Source organism: Megalops cyprinoides, chromosome 5 (genome assembly GCF_013368585.1).
Source record: "Megalops cyprinoides isolate fMegCyp1 chromosome 5, fMegCyp1.pri, whole genome shotgun sequence".
Classification (NCBI taxonomy): domain Eukaryota; kingdom Metazoa; phylum Chordata; class Actinopteri; order Elopiformes; family Megalopidae; genus Megalops; species Megalops cyprinoides.
The window spans coordinates 14729927-14748974 of NC_050587.1; the positions used below are offsets into that span (position 1 = coordinate 14729927).

Below are 19048 nucleotides of genomic sequence, written 5' to 3' on the forward strand. Positions count from 1 at the left end.
CTTTTCGGTGGTGGGCTCCACCTGGGTTAATCCCGCTGTATAATTCATTAGCGCTGCATTCCTGCAGGCGGGGACATGTGCCCCCCCCCTGTAATCTCTCATCCGCATAATCCTCAGAATCACAGGGAGGGTGGACGCATGGAGAAATACCACTCTCAGATTTTCATTTTGAACATTTTCTGTGAGGCCCTCTGTGTTCAGCCAAATTTGGACGTAAGTCTCGGTAATGCTGCTCCTGTGTTTCATTTTGTTCTGTTCTCAGTTTGATAATGCACCATTTTCATAACAGATGATCCCATCCATAATAAACAAAGGATGAGTAGAAAATACAGCTGAATGGAGCTATGACCAGCAGGGCCAGATGAGCAAGTAACAACACAAACATGTAACACTTCAAACTGAATTTCATTTATGTGTTTATTTATCTGCTGATTTCAGAGGACCGGGTCTTCTGGTGTAGTGGGTTAGTCTGTTGTAATGACTAATGGGTAAAATATGTAGTTTGGTCAAAAACTGGGCAAGAAAATTTAGCGTGGATCCAGGGTTTTGGCTACAGCCCCAATATCATTAATGAATCACAAGGGAATGTTTTTGTAGATGTGGGGACAGGACACCTTCATACAGACAGAAACTGAAGGCACATAAACTCACATAGGTCTGACCGTGAGAAGTGTGATACAGGCAATTGAAGAAAGCACACATATTTAAGACGCCAGAAACACTCCCACCGCTTTTATCTTGCTGTAAAGAGTAATAAAATGTTAATGAAAGATAAATCCAAGTGACCAGATGTTAAACTTAAGCTTGGGCAGCATCTGTTGCTCTTAATAGGTCAGTCCAGGAACTAGCTCCCCTTCAAACAGTGGGAGACAGGAAACAGAGAAAAACTGTCTACAGCCAGCTGGCCAACGTCCAGTATCAACAAGCCAGTTCACTACTGTCTCACAGCATCAGAATCTCTCCAGGCAGGGGAGCTGGGAGGACAAGGAGAGGTTTCAATCAAGGTAAATACAGGAAAGGCACTGGGTAACCAAAATAAAACCAAAATGAAGAGAGAAATAGCAGGAACTGAGCATAACAAGCTGGCAATATTTTGTGTACAGTGTGTACTCTCGCCTGGCGATTATGAAATGAGTATGACATAAATATGAATGTTTCGTGAGAAAAGGCTCATGAGGCTCCAGCCAAGAATACAATATTTCTGTGCGGCAGCCCTCCACATGTCCTTAGGTTCAGACTAAAATGTTCATTAAAAAATGGAAACTTCTACATGCAAATGGGAGCAGTTTGCAGAGAAAAGGCTTTGGCCAAAAATTAATCTCACCACAAAGAGCTCTGAATAACATAACAACATGAGTTAGTTGTTGCTGAAATCAGTAAAAAAATATAAACAATGAAAATATGTACCAACACTTCTTAGTTTTCTTTAAACAAAAAGTTAAGTACTTTGTTATCGAACTTTAAGAATCAATCACAGCGAGGTTGTTTTGAACCTGGGTCCTAATTTCTTTTTGATCTCAGAACTCAAGGTTGACGAGAAGTTTCTAGTCGGCATTTAAGTGGGGTAATTCATGCAGTGCTTTGCGCTCTCCCGGATCTTGCCCCAGTCGGCCTCAGGCGTGGCCGTGAGGGAGAGGATACGGAGGACGCTCTATGAGCAAAGCCCTTCCCCTCCCCCCCCCCCCCCCCCCCCCCCCCAAACCTCTCTGCTGCCCAACTGGCCTCACCGTGAGTCATGAGAAAGGCTCCCTCCACAAAAAGCCCGCAGGCTGGTCTTACAAGACGGCCCGTCACGGTGGAGAGGGTGTGAAAAAAAAAAGAAGAAAAAAAAAAAACCTTGAGAGAAATGAGACGATATTTGTGGACGCCTGCGAAAGGTCAACATGCTTTCATCCTCTCGCGGTTGTGCAACCATGGAGCTCCCCTGTGAAATTCTACACAGCCGCAGTGGGGGCGGGCCATCTAAGCCACCTCGCCCCGCGCCGCCGTGCGCTGACGGACAGGGCCGCACAGGGTCGCCACCTCACCGCTGCCCCCGAACCCCGGCAGCACCGTGCCAAAGGGGGGCGCCGAGGCCAGGGGACCGAGGGGGGCAGAAGCACCAAAAAAGAGATAAAACAGACAGGGGCAAAGGACACTGAGACAACAGGGGAAGAGAGAAGGCTCAGGAGAACACAATATCATACAGACACAAGAATTAGAAGAAAGGTGGAAAAGAAGGAAGGTGAAGAAAGGATGGTAAAGGAAGGTGCTTGCTGTGCCAGAAAATCATTGGCTTCAGAGCAGGATCGCAAAGAACACAACATGTAAGACCACAAGATACAAGAGTGTGAGTTTGACCAAAACAGAAGTGTCAAAATCATGCTTCAGGTTAATGAATACCAGGAATATAATCTGTGTTTACACACGTTTTAGTCTATCAAAAGGAATGCTGCACACTAAAATGAGTTCCGCAACAGATTTGACTGTATCTTTTTTGACTACAGGACCTTAAAGGCAGTGTGGCTATGACTTGAGTAACAAAAACTCCCACTCTATCACAAGTTCACAAAGCAGAAAGGAGTCGATGTACTTTTCAGAGCTTTTCAGAGCTTTCAACAACTTTTGGTTACCCGTGAAAATGTGTGGCATTATTTTACCAGCTCAGTGTATGAATGGTTTCCCATTCAAAGGAATGCAGACAGGTCTAATATTATTTTGTTAGCTCAATGCATTAATAGAATTAAGGCCATAACACTGGAGCATGGCTGATGCACAGAAAAGAATGGAGATGGCATAATGCTGGGTTTAGCCTTGATTCCTGACTGTGTGATGCTACTGATCAGACATTTCAAGACGGTGAAAGGCTAATCCACAGAGTTCGCACACCCCAGCCAGACATTTCAATGTTTGGGTGACACCCAAAAATAGAGCGGTGTTGTTTAAAGCTGAATTGTCATTGGCATCTGACCATGTTGCCAAGCCTATTTAAACATCCAAGTGCTACTACGCACATGCCACACCACAGCCAGGAGCAAAGTAAAGCTGCAAACACCTATTACTATACTTCTGTTTAAAGACAAGGAGTATAAAGCCTTTGCTTTGTAATCTATTAAATACACATCAAGATACAAGGACATCAAACACACATAAAGGACAAATAATATTGATGGGAATACAACTTCATGGCAGCATTCAAATGCTACTGTGACCATATATTCACACCAATCAACGTATTGCAATTTCAAAGGCCTGGATAAGATATCATGCCCCAGACACAGAATATATATGCTTTATTTAAATTAAAATTTTAAGCATTTACTAAAATGGCATACAGACACAAGCTACCACGTCTCCATGGAGTTACTTTGCTCTACAGAGTTGCTCTAAAATTTTAATCACTAAGTCAGCCTTTAAAATAAACAGACCTCAGCTCTTTTTTGAAGTGTAAAATGTGCATACAGAGTAAAATATGGGACCCACTCCCTCATCTCTGAGTCTCCAAACTGGACCTCACTCAATCTCACCAGTCACACTATCCTTCCAAGAACACCATAAAATAAGCATCATTTCAATAACAGATAAACCCTATACTGAAACTTAGGCCTGAATTTATACCTTTACCTTCTGAAAACTGAAAAACTACTGTTATAATTCTTGATGAATACAGGACAGTACTCTGTAGTGGTGACCGAGCTATGCCCCCAATGAAGGCTCATGTAGATGAAATGCTTGGGTGTTATTCTTGTTTTGAGTGTCTTGTTTTGTTCATACTGTATGGAAGTGCAAAGAAAATAAAGAAGTCTAAAAAACAGCTCTGGCCTTCCATCAATGAGAGTGCCGTGAATCCAGATAATTATGCCTGGCTTTTCATAAACATCTTTACTGGTGCTGTTGGGGCTAATTTCTCCTTTTCCTGTCTCCATAAAAGAGCCATAATTTCTTTCAATGCGCACCCTAATCTATTGCCTAAGCTTTTTCCTGCAGTAATTTCTCTTCCATGAGCAAAAGACAACAGCCTGCAAAAGCATCAACATATTCCATTTCGGTGGTTTTATGATAAAGGATAGCGGCCAGTCTAAAGGAGCGCTCAACTTTGCGTGTGACCGGAAGGTTGCAGGTTCAGATTCTGGCTGGGATGCTGTTTCCTTGCCCCTACGTGAGTTCCGTAACTAGATTTGCAGCAGAATAGATCCAGCTGAATGAACAGTATCAAATGTAAGATATGCAAGTTGTTCTGGAGAAGGCAATGAATGCATAATGCAACCCTGTAAACTAGTTTGATTGCTGATCATTGCAGGCTGTGTGTGTTAGAACAACCTGTCTGCAAGCCTGCCCCCAGATCCTCTCTGTCCACACACCTGCAGACCTGAGTCAGGTGACCTTACACTCCAGCTGGTGGTGAAAGAGGGCACTTTTCTTCTCCAATGATAGCAACCAGGCATCTTAAGCATACTTAAAATGGTCCACCCGGACTTCTTATAGATCATAACAGGGTCCTGAGTTCCTGTGCAGTGATATAAATTTTGTCATATTAAAATAAGTATTGCAGCGTTTACCAACAGAGAAAGCACATGTACAACAGAATTCTAGTTGTAGCTCTTGGTTAAATATTAGCCTGGAGAGAATAAGTGCAGGAATATCCAGCTGGATCTGTCCTCTGGCGTGTACATGATGAATGGACAAAAACACACAGTGCCATTTATCTTTGCACCTGCTCTGTAATTAATGTGACAGATGGAAAATTAAATTATCTTAGGGTCTTTAAAAACGTTAAAGTGGATTTTCTCAGTTCTGACCTCGGATGGGCACTGCCATGGAGCAGTGGTGGCTTGTGTCATGAATGGTAGGAATATAATCAGCTATTGTCAAAACTGATCTCTGTGTGATGAACGGGACGTGATCATTTAATGTACAGCCAGAAAGCAACACCTACACAATCGTGTGAGAAAAGCCTCTGATCACACTTACTGAAAGTGTTCTATGCGGAAAAACGGAAAAGTGAGATAACTCTGAAGAAGCAGAACTACAAGTAATAACATCCCTTTTCTTGTTGTGTGTGAATAATGAGCGCTCCAAGTTAAAAGCATAAAAACACGATCTCATTTCACTCATTTGTGTTTAACGTATTTACCTTTGGCTGTAACTGTGTTGCTTCCATGGATTACATTATATTTATTACAGGTAGACCCTGTTACTGACACGGCTGTCAAACATCAGATATAGAGATGATGGTGGAGAAACACACTATGCTGACCAGACGTTTACAGTTTAAGAAACAAAATGCAGTGATTACTTTGCATAGTGAACCTACTCGGCAGATGACCTCATGCAGGGTGACTTGCACCACCTAATATTCCATTCATTCAAGTAAAAAATGTGCCACTGGGGATCAACACCCAACCCGCTAATTACAGCGTCCAATCCACTAACCACTGCCTATGGCCCAAAGACCAATTTGGAAACCACGTGTATCATTATCTGAGATCAGATGCAGCTCCATACAAATACAATCATCGCCATTATCATCCGTGGCCAGCCTGCAAACAGCACATGACATCATTTATCAAATTAATATATGCCTGAGAACAACCAACACTAGGCAAGAATCAACAAAACACCTCTCTGTGGACATCTGCATGCAGCAAAGCATTTCAATATGCGATGAGGGCCCACAGAGAAGAGTCACCCCACTGGATTACTGCAATACCTCAGATCAGGAGAACTGGGGTGTGTAGAGGGGATGGAATGAGGTTTTTTCACCTACAGTGCATTACATCTCTTTAGCAGGGGGGTACAACATGCAGAGGAATTAGGTCATGGCAATGCTGTCTTGTTCAGTTACTTGGTCAGGTTTATTGGAGGAATGTTCATGACTCCAGTGGGCTTTAATAAAGCAGATATTCATTCCACCTGTCCGTTCCTTTGCCAAGGAGCTTTCATATGTTTTTATTTATGATGTTAAAGAATGCTTAAATACGAACCGCGGGGTGAAGTGAGGTTACCTCATGCGTGCTGTACGTACAACAAGCTGAACCCTGTAATTATTTTGGAATAAATCTGAATCCCTTGAAATCTTCACGTAGAAATAGAACTGTCCGAAATGCTAAAAATGAAACAAGAAACAGGCTGAAACAATGAAATGTCAGCAGCAGATAACCAATTTGCAAGTACAGCGATATGACTAAATAGCAACTCACTAAAAAGCAAAGGTTTTACGTATGAGACGACCACTGAAACAGACAAACTCCAGAATAATTGCTCTTTAATGGGTTTGTATTGTTTTTTTAACTGCTTTCAAGACACACTTCTGTTTTGTGTGACGACTTAAAATGCCTTTGGGTCACATCAACTGGTCAAAAGGTTAAAGCTAAAATAGGATTTGGACAATTAATCTCTTACTTTAACAGACTCCAAACATTACACAGTCTGCCAATGTGATTGTGCAGGTATTATGGACAGTGGACAGAGGACAGAAGATTAAGTTTTTGCAGAGTGGTCAAACAGATGTGTGTCTGCTTGCCTCGTACATACAGTACTCCATGATCTCTGTGAGACAAATCTTTGAAAGTTTGAGAGAAACTGAAGTCACAGGATTAACACAGAGAACCGCTGGCGCCTCAATAATTTTCCTAATTAATCAAGTAGCGGTACTACATGGTCGTTTCCGCCTCCCACAAGGAGCAAGTATCAAACAACATAATGAGGGCTTTCCCCTCATGATTTTATTTGATATGACAACACCGGAAGACTCAACCTGAAAACACCCTCCAACAAATGAAGGTGGACATGGGAAATATGAGTTTCATTCATAGTTCTAGTCATTATTATGAATAAGTGATACATACAGTGATACATACAGTGGATGTACAACTACAGCGTGGGTTTCAAATCCCACGCTGTAGTTGTACATCCACTGAGGAAGCCATGGGGACAGAAAACCTATGGGCTTCTTGGTTTAGAAATGAAGACCAAAAAAAATTGTGGTGACCCATAAAATAAGGAGCGCAGACTGTTTTGCAGTGTTAAAAGGTACATTGTTTTTACCTGAATAGGTTCTTGGGTCAGTCGCATAGGGCCTATGCATTCCTCTGTTGCAGAAACCTGCATCAAAAAAACAAACATACAAAAACTTTAGAACAATAAACAGTAACAGCAGAAAAGCGAGGATCGGCAAGAGGTCAGCAATTATACACGGAGAAAAAGCACTCATTTACCATCACAGAACCTCCATCCAGAAGCGTCTCTGAAAATCCAGCCTGTTTTTCACCATTACACCAACCTCAGTTCTTCCACTTGGAAGCACTGCAATCACCACAAAGTAAATCCTTGGTAGAAGAGCATCTACTCTGAGGAAACGGAGTGTGTTAACCCTTGGCTGCCCGGCAGGCTGTGTTATTGCTCTCTGTGGGTGCAGCTGAGAGGGAGCACGGCGTCCGCAGAGAGCACCTCTCCAGGCCCGCGGGGACAGGTGCTTCCGCTGCCATGTGACGCAGCCTCCTGTAGCAGCCGAGTCTGACGCACGCCTCCTTAGCGCCCCGCGTCACTAATGCAGCCATTAAGCTCCTCAGCAGGGGATTCCGGCGTGTCGTGCCGGGGTCACCACGTGCCCGAGCACATGCACGCATCCCCCCCCGCCCCACCCCGAACCGCCGGCCTGTCCTCACACAGCACCGGCACAACTGGGGCAGAGCTAATGCTTTCTGTTCTGAACTGCTAAAAATAATCCATACTGTTGTTGAGGCATGAGTCATTACAACAAACGCCAGCACCTGGTTAAGGAAGTTAGCAACTTTAACTTGTGAAAAATAAGCTGAGAAGTACCAGACTCATTTTGTTAAATAAAGGACACAATGAAAAAAAAAAAGCAAATCATCAAAGAGGTCCAGCATGCTCTGAATAGGGTTCTGAGAAAACACAACTCATGATACGCCATTATTCATAACTGGCACTTTTGTTTACACCATTAGGCATTTTGCCTGATTTCTCTTGTGTTTCCCGGAAATTAGAGAAGATCCTCAAGATACACTGTGCAGGACAAAGCTTCAATTCCATTCTTTGAGCCCTGCCTTGCAGAAAAAAAAACAAAACAATCCCCAGTCTGTCCAGGTGAGATGGCCAGCACTCCTGCGATGGCTTTGATCTTCGGACCCTCAATCTTCAGCATACAGAGAGGCTTCCCCTGACCTACTGTTCCCTATCACTCAACCCCACGTCCTCCGCATCTTTCCTTATCCCTTAGAGCCGACACACAGATTCGCACCGCTGGAGTGGAGTGATTCACTCCAGATGAAAGGCTGCATTTCTGGACCAGCTTTTAGACGTTGATCGTCAGGTCCCCTCCCCCCATATACTCACTGTGCAGTTGAGATCTGTGAGTAATGATGTACAATAGTCTGTTCAATAGTTCCGTACTCTCAAAGAAGATGAGCTGCCAGTCAGCAGACATAGTTATATTTGTCTATCCATCACTGTATACTGGTGACTATGGAATATTAGTGCTCATGACTGACTTCTAAACCAATTTCATTTTTTATAAAGTATAAATTCCAGCTGACTAACAGAAACAAAAAAAGACCAGCTGAATGCTGTTTTTAATATGCACACAACATGGCACAATGAGAAGAAATGCCTATGTTATGTTATTCCCTGAATTCAAAAGCTTGAGGTTTGTTTAAAACGGGGGGGTTGCAGTTGATTTCAGGAGAATTTTCTACTTAGGACATTTGGCTTGCCACCTGTACTATGCAGCAACGCAACTTATGCAGCAGAGATGACACAGCATTCAGGAATATCATATGGTATTGATAGCCCTTAAACAGAGCCTTTGCCTTTTGTACAGAGGTGCTATTTTTTCAGTGACCTCCCAGCTTTACTTGTAGCCGCACCTGCCGCTATGCTGGAGTAATATCCATCTGGACATTCTGCCATCTGCCCTACTTAAGGAAACATACAGTACCAGTCAAAACGACACAACTTTTATTCATTATTTTAACCAATTTCCACATTTTTGAATAATAATATTTCATCATCAAAACTATAAAACAAGACAAATGGAATTATGCAATGACCAAAAAGTGTTGAACAAATCAAAACTATCTTATATTTTAGATTCTTCAAAGTAGCCAAAAAATATTTTTAAAAAATAATTTTCTTTTTGGAGAGAAATTTATACATAGGCATCAACCTCACTATTTACATTGCCTAAGAAACAAATTTCAAGCATTTAAGCATAAGTCTCTAGATCAACATGTCTTTCAATACGCATGTTTCCCTTCATCTTAATCAGGTGTGTCCAAACTTTTTACTAATGTATGTGCCCAAGATAGGGAGCAGTCCAAGAAACCACTGTGGGATATCTTTGAAGCCTTGTGTAAGAGCTGGTGCAAACAGACCAAGGCGCAGCCAGTCTGTGGGGATAGTCTGCGGTGTCACAACAGAAATAACCTGATGCTCTGAGTGGGTGAGCAGTGAAGCCGAAGAGCCCAAGATGATTGTTTCTTTCAGAGAAGTAACCTCCTGACACACTCCGAGGTGCAGCAGCGGCAGGGACGATTTCAGCTGAAACATCCATGATTCTGGGCAGGCCAGCGATGGGACTGAATCATAAAGAGTCTTTGTGCTTTAGTGGAGTGGGGAAAATCAACAGTCATCTTTACATAATATCTTCAAGTCACTGAGCAGTCATGTGCTTTTCTAGAGCACACAACGGGACAATAAACAATTCCGCATCTAAAATCAACAACGACTCTTTCATAGATAAGTTTCTTTTATATAATCTCATGAACCCTAAATTCAGACACAGCTTTTAAGGGTGTGGTATTCCTTTAGACAAAGTGTCACTGTACTTGTCTTTAGACACACGTCAGTGTAAAATTAGAATTGGCCTATTATCAACTTCATGAGATTAGTTTAACGTCTAATTATTCAGATTTAATGTCACCATAAGCAAATCAAATTGCATCTGTTTTTACGTAATTGCAGTTCTTCATAAAGTCGTTGAAATGCACCACAATGTTTTTAGGAGGATGAATTGTTTTCTGTAATTTACCCTATGTGATAGATTAGTTCACAGATATGTGGATGGGGGGGGGGGTTCCTCTGGTTTAATGACAACAATATCACCTGCTTCCGTACCTGCACACCAGTCATCACTGACTCTATTGCACTCTATTCAGAAGCAGAATGGTCTCTGTTGCAGCATTCATCCAACGACTCACAGTCCCAAATTTAAACCGGTTACATCATTATTCATGTAATCCTCGTTCATAATCTATGTCTGCAGACACAGTTCTCTTTTTGCACGGAGAAAGGACACCACAAATGATTGACCTGTGGGTTACAGGAGTTCATCTGAAGTTGTTCAGTTCATTATTTTCAGTCCTATTTGGTGTCATATAAATGCTCCCACATTGAAATACCTCAGTCCTCTCAGTATCATAATACTGACCCACTGGGATCATTTGTCTATACTGAATTCCCTTTATAAGAGATAAATTATCACTGTTTCTGGGATTATTACACATTGCTTACCTGATCACAACCCTAAGAATTTCCTCAATACAGTCCTTGTGCTATATTATAGTCATGAATGTACAGTACAATTTTCATTCTACAATTGTTCCAAAAACAGGGATTAACAAACTAGATTATTTCCATATCATATCATCGCGATAAATACAAAACAAATACAAAACAAATAGTTCTCTGACCATTCCTTTATAACATTTCAGTCAGGAACATAAGTGCATGCATCAACACAAGATGCTCTTTTAACTCCAAATGCCTAGACATTTTGTCAACAATGGCCACCGCTTTGATCTGCTGCTCAGAGATGACGCAACTAATGAAGTTCTTTCAAAAAATTTCTTGGTAACTGTTTTCTGACAGTTTAAGGCTGAGACCACTTCAACTGGTCTCAAGGCAAACCACTTAATTGTTTTGTGTTTGTACACACCTAATTTTCCCTCTCAAGACAAGGATCCATCTGAACCACATCTTTGCTTAAACTGCAGTATGTGGTAGTCTTGACAACTAGATGCATTTCAAGTTACATTTCATATGACTTCGAAGTCCAAGTCAAAGGCCAGAAATACAGAAATATATGTTGCTGATCTGTTTGTGTCATTGAACGTGACAAAGTGAAGCATCGGTGTGGAGTTGTTTATGGAAATAACAATAATGCTGTCTAGTTTTCGTGGCCTCTTAGTCTAGTTTTAAAGACAGCAAAACCAATCAAGTATTGTACCTAAATTACAGCCTTACAGATGAGGGGATTTAAAATATTTGTAGCAACAAACATGATGTATAAAATGTTTTACCATAGAAAATGCAACCCATTATTTGCTCCATATAACATAGCCCTTTGCCATCCTAGCATCCAGAATATGATCACTCCCATCCCCAATATAGTCCAATATGGCCTTTACAGGTTATTCTTATATGCTATGAGTGAGTTTGCATGATGTAGGTGCCTTTTTAAAGATCATTGTTTCACACCATGCGAACACTATGATAAAAGGTAGTGTAACTCTAACATATCACTCTTAGTCATTTTGTATATGTTTGTATGGTGTAGTTATGCTGCTCTTAGGTGTAACTGTAAAGCAATATATATTTGTAATACTAAAAAAACTACAGTTATTGGGTATGGTTATACCCCAGCAGTTCTTTTTGCTCATTTACTGTTCTGTGGCTATGCTGTTGTAATATGCTTTTAATGTGCCATGTGCCATGTGTACATTCATTTAAATAATATGTCATAGGAATACATGTTCAGAATCTTAATGGCAGAAATAAAAAAAAAAGGAAAACAGATGTCCTCCCATTTCTGCGCAGACTCACAGTTGTTAAATATTTCAAATAATGTTTTGTTTATATTATGATACTGTAACTGAATCTCATGTAAACATGAGGCCACGTGGCAGTTTCTAAAATCGAAAAAGCATTTAACAGAAACATGAGGAAACCCTAACAATGCCACTGATTCATTGTTTACAGCTTGTTTATTAATTTGTCACATTTCGTATACCTTATTGCGAAATACAAAAAGAAAGAGAAAGAGAAAGAGAAAAAGCCTTGTGCACTCGTATGAGAAATTGATTTAAGCTCAGCAAGTCACACTGCACACACACATTTTGTCACATTGTTTTTATAATATAATGATGCACAATAACAGTGTGGTTGTACATTGTTGCTAATTTTGATAAATGTTGATAAATATGATAAAAGAATAGTGGCACAATAATGTCTCACTGATTATGAATCAATGTGCTCTCATGCTTTATGCAATGTACACATCACAATACTTCTTAATAATTTTTATTAGAGATACATCTCTATTCACTATTATTACTATTATTTGCAATTTGTAATGTTCTAATTTTCTGAGAAAATGTTACTTGATCGAGGTTGATATTTGTGTATATGGGTAAGCCTCAAGACATAGTAGGAGTTCACACATTCCCTGCGAAATTTGCAAGAATATTTACACAACCATTAACAGTGTGGGAAAATATCAGGTTATATGGTCCAAAGCAGAAAGGTTACCTCACATTTAACTGGAGTGCTCAAGGCTGTTTATTAAGGAGGACCATCAGACGTCAATCATCTTCACAATCAAACTATCTAACAGATGTACAATGTATGTGACTTATAGAATCGTTCTAGTCATGAAAACCAGTACAGAGGAACAAAGGGAAAAATCTCCCACTTTCACCGTGCAGGCCACATTGCAGCTATAAGAGTGCCAGTCCTTCCTAAAATAAATTACCTATTCATTGTGACCCTACCGCTCCCAAAATGCATTTGCCTCACGTCTCTAGGCAAAGCTATCAGTAAATTCTGCTCGTGAGACGATCCTCCAGTGCGCATGAGAACTTCAGATCCTTCAGAAATGAAAGTATCGCGCCGCTCTCGTGTCTCTTAACTTTCTCCCGTTCAGCCTCTCCTTTCAACTTCACTCTCCGATTAAATGGATACAGAAAGAAAGAACTAACACGCCTGCTTGGATAATGGCTGAGAGATCAGAGTGTTCCACTCACATGGCGATCTATCCTTCATTGGCACTAAAATAAAAATACTCCCTTCTTACAAAACCCCCAGAAATTCAGGCATTATTGAAGCCCGGTGGATTGAGTCCAGTATAATAACAAAGAATGGCATCTCTGTCTGTGCACTCTATCCTCCATCTGGCACAAGCCTAATTTCAAAATTGACGGCAATCCATTTATCTTTCAGCTTGGGTCTCAGAAGGGAGTAACTCATTTTACACATATCAGCAATGGCACTCTCATACCATTTCAAAAAAAATGAAAAAGTTTCTCAGAAGCAATAGTGTTCATTGTGTATCCAGCGCTTAGTAACTCAATTAAGGACACAATGGACATTTGAAATTCACTCCTAATAACATCTCCTCTCTTTCTGGAATAACACAAAATATCATCATGAAAACACACAGCCCCCACAATGTTCTACCTTAATTGACAAAGACATCTTCCTGCTGACACTTAAATGCACCAAAGATCTAAGCCTAAATGATGTCACCAAACTCTGGGTGAACATTTGCACCAACCCTTCCTCCATTACCATAAACTCAGCATTTATCCTTATTGACTCACTGGGTACAAAACACTTCACAGAACCCAGTAGAGGAAAAAAATGCTCATTCCTATAGCAACTGCTTACTTTCAATATGTATATGTGTGTATACATAACGTATCATACAGATTCAACATACACACATACACATGCACCCTGGCGCTGGTTACCAGTTAAAAAAATAGGGGGCAAAAATACAGCAACACAGTAACAATAAAATCACTGTCTCAGGTCCTGGACAATAGCATCTTCCCCCTTGGAGGAGCTCATCTGGTTAGATATACTGGGTCACCCCACCAATCTGACCTACTGATACTGTATGGCAACCTACTGATACCGGTCGACTTTGTATTAAACAAAAGACAGATCATCCAAAACTGGGTAAATAAACAACATCTCAACCACTGGTGTAAAACAACCAAAAACATAAAGACAGACAGTGAAAATGTAAGATCATTCTAATGAATCGGGTCCCCTTTTCTCTCGCTAGAATTTGGAATCGACCTTTTCAAGCATACAGTCCTGTGTCTCAGTAGTCACACACTGAATGTGGTCATGTGTCTGTGTCCCCTCTGCTTGCTAGTCTTCTGCTTGGCTACCAGTTTCCTGTTCTCATATTTTTGCCTAATTGATCATAGTTGCTGTAGCCTTAGGGGGATGGCATTCAGTTCTTGGGATACAATTCTATCAGCTACGTACACTATACATCACTTCTTTCAAACCCTTGTGCACAAAAACCAAGCCAAATATATATTCTCTAGTATCAGTATCAAGTATACTAAACTGTGGGATTATCAAATAAACATACAAAGGGGAATAATAATACCCTATCAAGACTGTTTTTATTTGTTTGACTGGGGCGTCATTAAATAGTGTTATGCACATCTTACACAGTGTTTTTCTATAGATGTATTCACTTTCTGCTGCTATGCATACTCATATGAAATTGGGTTCCCTTCACAGTGTTCATATGCATGCACACTACACACCCTTTTTCCCTGTAAACACTTCAGTGCAACACTTGGATTCTTGTGCATGGCTAAAAAAGGAAAACATGCACAGAAGCAAAAAGGAGTGAAAAACAAGTAAAATATCCTCAGGGTCCAGACCGCTGGTATTATATATCAGCATCACTCCAGTCCAGACCCAGCTGGGTTGAAAACAGTGCAAACACATATAAATCGAGCAAAACACCAACTGGAAAAAAACTACACACACATTCTAAAGAGGCCTAAAATCAATTTGTTTTCCGAAATGTTCTACTTCTCATTGTGGAGATAAACAGTCACTTCATGTCTTATGTTTTAGTACATAAACTGCTTCACCTAAAACACACTGAGAACACAGTGCTGTCTGTGTCAAACATAATCACCAGACTGGTTTAATGTGTTCTGTGTAATATGTGAGGAGAGCTCTCAGGTGATGTGTCAAAACGGGCTTGGGTGAGAAAACTACACACACACACATCCTTCATTCCCTTTTGCAAAATCTCATGATCGATCTCCCGATACAGCTGAAAGAAACCGCTAAAATGTCATGGTTTTCATCCCATATGAAATGTTGCTTTGGCCCCCACCTCGCTGGAGTTGGAGCACGGAGACACTCTGGCTGTAACGTGTGAAATATGAACGGCTCATCACGCTAACGTGAGCAGTGACTGATGGGCACCTCCTCATGTACAGAACAAGGTCATTGGAAAGATGACCCCCTCCTCTTTGAATGAGAAGCAAAGCACCCACAACGGTGGCAGCAGAGGCCTGGTCTACGTTTAACATAAGGTCACAAGGGTCATCACACTTAACAAGGCAATATTATACATTACACATGAGAACTGTTCTTAAAATGAAATTAAATTACTGATACCATAAAAATTCCAGGAAATTAAAGACATACTCCAGAAAAATCAAGAGAAAAAAATCTAATAATTATGTAAATGCTTTCAGCAATTCCAAGAAGAGGATTAATTTTTTGCTTAGATTCAAATCGCTCTCCTATATATTTCATTAAGTAGCATAGCAGATAAGGCATACTGTGTGCTTTTTAATCTTAGAATGTAACATATGTTTCCAATAAATTGCTTATAATTTCAATATTGCTTTCCAATAAAGTACTTCATGAGCACACTGTATTGGCTTCAAGATACTGTCGCAACTCAGTACAGACCTTCTATTCTATAGGATCTCTGATTTGTCCTTGATTCAACATACAGGAAATAGGTGATAACGTGCATTTGAGGGGCTTGAGAAACGTATAAAAAAGGTTAGTCTAGAAATTACATTACAAGGAGAGTCATTCTATACAAATGATGATCCTACAGTAAGGCTGAGTTAATAGTGATTGACATTTTGGGTAAACCATTCTCAAGATTTAACCATACATCATAATTATGCATGGACAAACCTTCAAATATATTGCTGATCATTCCATTATTTTTTTGCAGAACCAACAGAAAAGTCTAACATGCTTATGGTTGGAGTCATTTATTCTTTCACAAAATATTTTAATTAAAAATTCTGAGAGGACATTGCCTCCATTACTGCAATACAGTACTCTCAAAATCTTACAAACGGCTTTGTTTTATTCACAATGCTGCAGGGTTCTAGGGCCACAAGCTCTAATAAGAAGTGAGGCATCATCACAGAAGGAACCAACATAAAACTGTGAATAAACATCTGAATTCTTTTGTGGATATGCTCTGTCTTTAGCTTTTTGCTGGTCCATAATTTTCCCTACATGTTAATTGTGAGGGGACAGTGTACAGTATCTGCTGACTTACAGCACTTTCTATCTTAAGGTCTCCGATCACATTTCCCACCACTGTTTGATATTAGATGGTAATTCTTTTGAAAAATACAAAGACCTATTATGCCGTGTTTATTACTTCTGTGTGGTGTCTTTTCAAAAAAGATCTTTGGAGAGTTCGTTATCTTAAGCACACAATGCGGTAGATTCACAGAGGGCTGATGATATCTGTACACATAAATGCAGTGAATTTGGTAAAAAGCTGGTACTCGGTCCACTCATGTCCATAAATAGCCTCAATACTGAGGCAAACCTTCATGTTATGGCTATTTATTGAACTGCACTCCTGAATCCCAGATCTGGGTCTTACCATGTTCCACCCAACGTGTAGCTGAAACTGAAGCTTTAAAAATGTAATACCAAGTTTGTGAATCTTCCTCTTTCTGTTGGAACCCTCCATTAGCAGTTTTCTTTCACAACCACAAGTAACCAACCCAACTCCTAGAAAATGCATTTGAATAAGCATGCTTACCTACAGTAACTAACATAGGCTTTGGTATTTTACAATGATATGGATATCTTTTTTGTGTGGTTACTACCTGTAGGGTAGCAGGGCAAAGTAACTTACTTTCAGCTTGCTCAGCACATAGCTGCTCATATGCTATATTGAGAAAGAGTTATGATAAAGAGGACCTGTTGTGAAACCTAAAGTAGTCCAATACTAGCTTACATTAGTGGCTAATGGAATGATATCATTCATCTTTTGTCTAAATTTAGATTTATACAGCACATAAATACGGTTTCAAAACATACAACATGCAGATACAAGTTCCCTGCTTACATAAAGTGTTACGGGAAAAAATCTCTTTCATCTCTACCTTTTTTACAGCACTTGCATTGCATTGGCTCCACATGAATAGAAGACACAGCCGAATCATTGTGTTTGAAGGAGCTTCCCTCAATGGACCCCCCATTTCAAGTCTTCTTGAAGCTGTGGTCGTGTCGCAGTCTAACAAAAGACATGCTGTGATGTTGCCATACAAAAGATTCTGAGAATCCAGGCCTAGAATAGCCGTGGCATGGCCTGATTATGAACTATGGGCACACAGGGCACACTGACCCAGTTCTTTTATCCAAATTCAGACCCTGCAGGAGCTTCGAACATCCATACACAAAACATTGGTCTCCTGCCACATTTTGACCTCTTTAGTCCTCTGCAGAGACACCGATTCACAATCATGCTTCATGGTTTTGACATGATGAAGGCTGAAAGGTTAAAGGTTGACTGGCGATAAAAGATGGTAGCAGCAAGTAAATAGTTTTTTTTTTCTAAACAACGCACTTTACGAGATGGATATAACCTTTGCGGAGAGTCATTGGCACACAACCCAACAGTTAAAGTCTTGTTCGTGGGTCTTTGCCCTGCTACAAAGGCTTCAGCGGGATACGGGCTGTCCCTCTGTGGCCATTCCTCTATGGAAGCATCTTCAGCGGCTAACTGCCAGAACCGTACGAGATCCTGCCGGACTCTCTGTATCATTGACATGATGTGCAGATTGATAAGTGTCATGCTAACACAAATGATGGGCAGCCATCATAAATCACTGCCAGGGAGCTGTCGGCATCTCAGAGAACAGCTCAAAGGTTTGGCCCCTCCCCACGTGGCCATTAGACATCACTCGTCAAACTCAGAGAAGGCAAAACTTCTAATTCTACAACAACATGAACACACAAAACCTAGAAACAAAGTCACTGCTGAATAGAGGCCTCTCTCACCAGCTATGACTCTGGGTAAGCTAGTGAGAGAGGCCTGGATCTGAGGGTGCCACAGCCTTTGAGCACTGCATAACAGCCGTTATACTGCCATTACATAGGCACTCTCATTGGAAAAAGTCTCCATTAGTATAAATAATGTATTTCAATATATATGTACATACACATTTACAGTATTTAGTTTAAGTACATTTGGCATTAATTCATCACTCAGACTCCATCTCTTCCTCCTAATCTTTTAAAATGAAAAGCAATCAGATTTAATATTGGCAAACAACACTCTATTATTTGCGCACATTACAAATGCTACATGGAAGTGCTGGTGCCAATCATCTAGAGTAACAATAGCACTATCTGTCAGTCTTGACCTCTGAAGTGCTATAATTCTGCCAAAGCTCTTGGTATTTCTTACTGTCCTTACTGTTGAGAAGCTGGTTCCAGGATGAGATTTCAAACGCTGAAATAGCCAAGCAGAACACCCTCCACAAAGATGAGAAATGCTAAGCTGTTTAATTGTGCAGAAGAATTGTTTAGGGGTCTACTAAAGTTCTTTTGTCCCACAATTACTTTGTGGGAGAAAAGATTCAAAATCAATTAATATTCTGCAATCGGAATATTAATAAAACATTATTATAACCCATACTTTTGCAGTGCTGTGGTTACACACACCACTATTCTGATAGTATCTTCACTTTTAAAGGCAAATACGGCATTTGTAAAGCCTGCATGGACTTCCAAAAATCTAAAACCAATTCTGCATTTCCAAAGAGACTGCATATGTAATCATAATTCTGAATAATTGACAATCAAGTATCACATTTTGTTGCAAATGTGCGTGATTGATTTTTCTGTGTATCGCCGGGGTATTTGAAGGAAAAGAGAGAATGCGTGATCCAAAGCTGGCATCAAAAAGCCTCTCCATTGCTCTGCGTCATAGGCTGGTTTACAGACCGTC

At 40.5% G+C, this 19048-nt stretch overlaps 1 protein-coding gene across 2 annotated transcripts in view; it reads right to left on the reverse strand.

Annotated features, from left to right (window-relative positions):
* Positions 1 to 19048, reverse strand: part of pde8b (phosphodiesterase 8B) — a 52219-nt gene that overhangs the window by 22832 nt on the left and 10339 nt on the right. For both annotated transcript variants that reach the window (XM_036529195.1, XM_036529194.1), the window contains exon 2: positions 7027 to 7083. In XM_036529195.1, coding sequence (XP_036385088.1) covers positions 7027 to 7083 — 57 coding nt within the window. The remainder of the gene's footprint in view (positions 1 to 7026; positions 7084 to 19048) is intronic.